Source organism: Uloborus diversus, chromosome 7, assembly GCF_026930045.1.
Source record: "Uloborus diversus isolate 005 chromosome 7, Udiv.v.3.1, whole genome shotgun sequence".
In the NCBI taxonomy this organism is placed as follows: Eukaryota; Metazoa; Arthropoda; class Arachnida; order Araneae; family Uloboridae; genus Uloborus; species Uloborus diversus.
In genome coordinates, this window is record NC_072737.1 from 19,690,681 (window position 1) to 19,698,080 (window position 7,400).

Consider the following 7,400-nt stretch of genomic DNA (forward strand, 5'->3'; position numbering starts at 1 on the left):
CCCGAACCCAGCCCTTTTGCGAGTGAAGCGGATGTTTTTTCTTTGGCAATAATAAATGTTTCGCCAAACAAACAAAACGGTATAAAATCACATTAACAGTAGCTTTCAAATCTTCATATATTAAGAGCTGCGTTGCCGGACTTTGCCCGGTCTACCTTGAGAACAAAAATTGAGTCAAGTGACATATATTCAACAATTGATTAAAAGAATAACTTAATAATTTAAAGAATAACTTAAATAAAAGAAAAAAAAAACATCATGCAAAATTACCCTTCCAAACAATGACGACAGATATTAAAATACTTTTAAGAAATTAAAATGCAAAAGATGCATTTTAAAGCGTAACCATGGAAACGCGAAATAAAATAAGTTTTAAGAAATCCGATGCCATATAAGGAAACAATGCACCAAATTATGAGAGAGAGAGATATATAAACAATGGATTCAAAAATCGTAACAATGGAAACGCGAAAATAAAATAATTGACAACCTGATTCAAAATCACATATTTCGAAATCGATTTAAAAACACTTGTAACTTTTTTTCCTTTGAAGATAGAAGCTAATTTTTGCGACCATAGGTCGAGAGAGGTCTGGAGTAAAAAATGTCGCTTTTTCCAATGCTGTCAAAAAGAAAACTGTGGGACAATTTCTTCACTTTTTATTGATAGATTTAATGAAGGAAGTAGTGCCTAAATTTCAGCTAAGCCTAAAAAAGTTCGAGCTAAAAACGGTAATTACTCCTGCCGTAATTAAGTTAGAGCATTGAAATAAATAGTGTAGAATGCAGAAAATTCTACCCTTTTTAACGATATATAATATTAATATGTGCAAGTAATTTTTCACCCCTTTAATAGCCAATAATAGGCAATTTACGTGAAATTTGGGTCTAAATTTGAATAAAAAAAGAACTATTTATCGGATTTTTTTCGAATTATAGCCTATGTTACTCAGTAAGAAAGCATCTTTCATATAGTGAAAGAATTTTTCAAATAGGTGCAGTGGTTCTGGAGATTACCTCGAACATATAAACACACAAAAATCCGCCCTCTCTCTTTATAATATTAGTAAAGATATAGAAGAAAGTATTGGATTCATGCAAATTTTCGAATTCCAAATTTTGACAGATTCGAACGTTTTGAGGTGTGTTGAGTCCATTTCAACCATTTTTGGAAAATGTCTGTCTGTCTGTCTGTGTGTGTGTGTCTGTGTGTGACACCAGATTTTTGTGGCCGCTCTACAGCAAAAACTACTGCATGAAATCGAACGAAATTTGGTACACATATGTGCCCCTATGTGAACTTGTACCAATTGGTTTTTGGCGCGAATTCCTACAAGGGGGGGTGGAGCAATGGGACGTTTTTTTAGTTATGCGTGCCTGCTATTCCAAAGGAAGTAACTGGCGGAAACAAACAAAATTTGGTCTATACGTTACCACTAACAGGTACAGGTGCTGATTCAATTTTGGTGTCAATAGCTCAAACGGGGGTTGAGCTATAGAACGTTTTTTTGTCGTCAATTGTGACTGCTGTATCTCAAGAAATAATTAACGGAATCAAGCAAAAATTTATCAACAAGTAGCCCTTAGAGGGTATAAGAGCTGATTCTATTTTGGTGTCAACAACTGAAAAGGGGGTGGCGTGATCGAACGTTCTTTTTTTCCATTGTGAGTGCCCTATCTCAAGAAGTAATGCTACGTTCTGGTTGAAATTTGGAATATATGTGAATCCATATGTAAACAGGCTTTGGTTCAATTTTGACGCCAATCGCTCCAAGAGGTGTTGATTTTTTTTTTGCGAATAAAAACAGCTTTATTAATGCAACAATAAGAAAAATAAATCGTAATAGATTGTCGTCTGCGTATTTCTCGTGATTTTAATTGTATGGAAATGATCGGAAATATTATCTCAATGATTTAAAATTTTTAACTGTTGCCATCTTATGTTTGTTAACAAATAAAATATTTGTAATTAATTCAAGCAAGGCTTTTAAAATAACTTTCAATTTTCGCTTTGCTTTTGCAATAATTCAGACATTGGGATGGTCGTCAAGTTTTTGCATGTGTAATTTTGTTTTTGTTGGGAATATTGCTTCCTCGTCAAGCATGGGGAGGGATCTGAATTATAAGAAAGATATAGAAGAAAGTTTTGTGATGGGCACAATATACTAGTTAAAACTTTCATTTCACTGTTTTGACAGTTATTATTGAAACTGAAACACACCAATTAATTATTAGGAAACTAATACAACTAATTTCTTTAATTTATCAAAGATAGGGAAAAAGTTTCTTCACCAGCAAGGAAATTTTCAGCCCTACTTTTATTTGATATACTTTATATAATATAAACCTCTGCAAAAAAAATTGTTGGTTGGGAGAGACAACTAAACTCACCTAATTCCTGTAGCCATTGTTGTCTTTTAAAATAGTCACTAGACACAGATTCACTGTCCCCATTCTAGACAAAAAAATAAAATGAATAAAAATCAGTTTGATGGAGTACTCAATTTATATTTTTAAACATTCACACGGACTTCAAAAAAAAAAACAACCTTGTATACAAATTTTAAAGTGTACCTAAACAATTAAGTTCAAATTGTTGAACAGGCTTTTATGCATTTGAGACAAGGATTGAAAATTCACTAAAAATCTAGGAGTCAGCTTATATTTTTCAAAACTTTGACATTATATTCTTAATGAAATTTCTAGACAGCAGATATTTTACTGTCATTTTACACAAAGCCATTATGAAGCAGACATTATTATTGAAAAGTAAAAAAATTCAAACAATATAAAAGATTTTATTTTCTGTTCATGCAACAATTAGGTCATATTATTTCTAAAACAATAGCACAACTTTTGGGACTACTGGCATTTTACAGTATCACCCTCTAATTTTTGAGCACTAGCACTGAAAACATGAGTGCCTCTGTGGCTTCACACCCAATATTTATTGAGTAATATTTTATAATTATAAATACATAAGAATCAACCCCTCTAAAAATATTACAAAAAACATACATCCAAAAATTTAGTCTGTGAGGTAGTTTTTTTGTTTGTTGTCCAATGTTCATTTCTTCACACTGACATAAATTCTGCATCTTCTACTGCGTGATATCATCTCTGCTTGTATAAGCATGTAATAATGTTGACTTACGGAACTTGGATTTTCAGCTTTCTGTTTAAACAACATAAGTTATCAAGTTCTACTGTGCTTCGAAGAATGAAGTAAAAATACAACAAATAAATAAACTGACCCCAAATGCAATGGAGCTCTTGAAGACGTGTGGCACGGGTTTGATGGGCTGTGCAACGCAGTTGTACTGTGAGAAGGTCTTATTGGGCAAGAAAGAGTGGCACTGGCCGGGGGATGGTTCAGGAAGGAAGCGGGACGGAGAAGCCATCGACTGCTGGTACGGGACTGCGGTGGACGTGTGGACCATCAGGAGTTGCTGCAAAGGAAAAGAGAAAGGTTAAGTAAAAAAAAAATGGTGTTAACACCTTAACGATTGAATAATTTTCAAGAAAACGGTCATAAAAGTGTTCTTTTTTTATTTTTTGTTTTATAAACTTACATAAAAATAAGTGTACGAACAAAGTGTGCATTAAATTTTTATTTTTATTTTTTTTATTTAAATTTTAAAAAAATTAAAATTTTCTGAAAAGCCAACATGCAAGCAGCAAAAATTTAAGAAATATACCTTTTAAACATTAAAAGAGAATTTTATTAATCTTTGGTGTAGTATAAGTAAAGATTAATACAAATACAAATACAAAAGTGACAACCAGCAACAGGCTCTGGGCCCTGCTAGACTGGTCCTAGTCAATTTACAATCCCCAGTGAAGATCAACGGCCCTCTTAAAACTGTCTACTCCTTTGCTCATTACCACCTCTTCCGGTAAGCTGTTCCAAGGTTCCACTACCCTGCTAAAATAATAATTTTTCCTACTATCCATGTTAGCCTGAGATTTAAATAGCTTAAAACAATGACCCCTTGTCCTGTTTTCAGTGCTAAACTTCAGCCCCGTAACATCTTTCGTTTTAATAAATTTAAACAGCTGAATCATGTCCCCTCGGTCTCTTCTTTGCTCAAGACTGTACATTTTTAGCCTTCTAAGCCTGGAATCATAATCTAAGTGGGAAAGTCCACTTATTAGCCTTGAAGCCCGCCTTTCAACCCTTTCCAATACATTAATGTCTTTCTTAAGATAAGGAGACCAAAACTGAACAGCATACTCCAAATGGGGTCTTACCAAACTTCTATATAAGGGCAGAAGAACTTCTTTAGATTTATTTGAAATAGATCTATTGATAAACCCAAGCATCTTATTGGCTTTGTTGCTAGCAATGCTGCACTGTTGGCTAAACTTTAAATCCTGACTGATTAAGACCCCCAGATCAGTAACTTTGTCTGCCTGACTAATGACTGAACCTTGCAAATAATAACTTGTACACTTATTTCCATGCCCTAAATGTAGCACTTGACATTTCCCAACATTAACAGCCATACCCCATTTATCAGCCCACTCCATAATATGATCTAGATCCTCTTGCAGCTGATTTGCTTGTTCTTCATTTTCTACAGTCGCCATAACTTTGACATCATCAGCAAAACAATTCATGTTCCCAGAAATATTTTTGTGAATATCGTTCATAAAGACAATGAACAAAACAGGCCCTAACACTGATCCTTGAGGAACCCCGCTTAAGACCTCACTCCAATTAGAATAATTTCCCCTTACAACAACATCTACAGGCTTCTTATTGTCCAAAGCCATGGTAATTTTGTCATAGAAATGTAATAAATTAGTTGCACCAGATTTACCTTTCCTGAAACCGTATTGAAAACTAGTCAATAGATTATTAGTCTCTAGAAAATTTACTATCTTAATTTTCATCAATGTTTCAAAAATTTTGCAAACCACCGAAGTTAGACTCACAGGTCTATAATTTCCCGCACTCCCTTTAGACCTTTTCTTGAAGAGCGGTGTAATGTTAGCCAGCTTCCAGTCCTCTGGCACTGTCCCCGAATTATAAGAAGCATTGAAAATGTTTGCGATTACATCTGCTAATTCCTCTGCACATTCAACTAAAATTTTCGGATAAATATTATCTGGCCCCGGAGCCTTAGTCTCTTTAATTTTTTTCAAATGAAGTAAAACGTCATCCCTGGAAAATACAAAGTCCTCAAGCTGTACTATAGCTTGTGTCTTGTTGGTGTCAACTGTTGAGATACAGTTATCGTTAAAAACACTTGAAAAAAAGTTATTAAGAACATTAGCAATATCACTATCGTCCTGAATTAAAATTCCGTGCTCATCAACCAGTGGCCCAATATGACTATTTCGAACTTTCCCCGAATTAGCGTATGCAAAAAACCTCTTGGGATTCCTGTTTATCTTATCTGCCAGTCTTTGCTCCAACTCTCTTCTCTGAATCCATACCAAATACTTAAATTTACGCCTTGCCTTACAAAAATGGAGCCTATCTGCACTGTGACCTGTTTCTCTAAACCTATGAAAAGCAGCTTGCTTGTAATTTAGAGCATCTTTAGTTTCCCTGGAGAACCACATTGGCCAAATTTTAGTGTTGACACCCTTTCTCCTAAAAGGAACATGATCCCTAACCATATTCACTAGATTTTCCTTAAACTCTGCCCACTGAAGATTCACATCGCTATTGTCCAATCCAGAAGAAAAAACTGCTTTCAAACTCTGCCGAAGTGCCACAAAGTCAGTATTTCTGAAATTGGGCACAAACCTAAAATTCTCTACTTTGTGCATATCAAATTTAATCCCAAACCTAATACTGTTGTGGTCACTATCTCCAATGTGTTCCCCTACACATAACCCCTGAACAGAGCCTTCCATGTCGCAGAAAACTAGATCTAAAATCGCGTCCTGTCGAGTACCCTGAGTTACAATTTGATCTAAGAAACAGTCACCAATTACTTTCAAAAGATCCTCTTCTCTGCTATTACTATGGTAAAAATTATTCCAATCAATTCCTGGAAAATTAAAATCTCCCATTATGATGACTGACCCCTTGCTAGAAATGTCACTAATAATACTAAACATCTGTTCGTCTTGACCCTGGCTTAAGTTGGGTGGCCTATAAATATTCCCCAAACGTAGTTTTTTGCCCTTATTACTAATCAACTCCAGCCAAATCATATCAATCTCATTAGGATTATCATTAATTACCAATTCATTGCAAATTAAAGTGTCTCTGACATAAAATAAAACCCCACCACCTCTTTTACCTACTCTATCTTGTCTAAACAAATTATACCCAGCAATAGATAATAAATCATCATCACTTTCGGTAGCCCCTGTCTCGGTAACTCCAATAATATCCAACCTCCCGTCTATAATTATGCTTTTCAATTCTTCCATCTTGTTCCTAATACTACGAGCATTTGTATAAAAAACCTTAAGTAAGCCCATCTTACTTTTATTTAATGCTGCACGATTGTTTGAATCCCAAGTGTTAAAATCTTTTCTCTTATTAGCCACCCTATTTCCGTTTCCACTAAAATCCCAATAGTTAGTACCCTTTCGAATTCTGCTCCTTAAACCATGCCCCCCATTCCAACTTGGTTTTTTGATTCTGAATGCTCTAAAACCAAACCACTAACCATTCTGACCCCCGTAGAGCTCAGATGCAGGCCATCCCTAGCAATCCAATCGCGTTTACATTTACTCCACACATCAATAAACCTGATACTACGCTTAACGCCAGGTTCATACACCTAGCCCGTTGGTTTAACCAACTCCTATTCACTCCATACCTGGGAAGCAAACCAACCACTTGGACATTTGCCGAACAGTTGGTTGCTTTGTCCAACAGGGAATCCCATTCCTTTTTAAACTCATCGTTGTTACTATGGCCTACATTGTTAGTTCCCACCCACAAAGTAACTACATCCTCTTTATTAAATACCCCCTTCTTTTCAGCAACCCTATTTACATCTCTCACCCGAGCCCCTGGCAAACAACATCTAGCCACCTTACGTCTAACTCTGCCTATTGAGTTTCCCACCTCACGCACCATTGAATCTCCCAAAATTATACCCTTTGTTTCCCAGTCTGTTGCCTCAGCAATAACTTTCCCCTTTACCTCTGGAATATTCCCACTATCTAACACACAGCTAATGCCCACCTCCTTTTTACTAACTTCCTCCTTTACTTCTGCAATATTCCCACTATCTAACACACAGCTGATGCCCACCTCCTTTTTACTAACTTCCCCCTTTCCCTCTGGAGTGTTTACCCCATCTACACTCGTACAGCCTAATGCTAACTCACCCTCCAAAGTAAGCATCCTAACTCTGATTTCTGAGAGTTCAACACAGTTAGTGCAAATGAAATCCTTCTCAGACTCATCCTTCCCCTTAAACAAG

General features: G+C 35.7%; 1 protein-coding gene across 1 annotated transcript in view; it reads right to left on the reverse strand.

Moving 5' to 3' along the window:
• Nucleotides 1-7,400, reverse strand: part of LOC129226318 (coiled-coil domain-containing protein 66-like) — a 53,947-nt gene that overhangs the window by 43,313 nt on the left and 3,234 nt on the right. Inside the window, exons 2-3 of the mRNA XM_054860919.1 lie at nt 3,255-3,449; nt 2,388-2,455 (exon numbers count right to left, since the gene is read on the reverse strand). Coding sequence (XP_054716894.1) covers nt 2,388-2,455; nt 3,255-3,449 — 263 coding nt within the window. The remainder of the gene's footprint in view (nt 1-2,387; nt 2,456-3,254; nt 3,450-7,400) is intronic.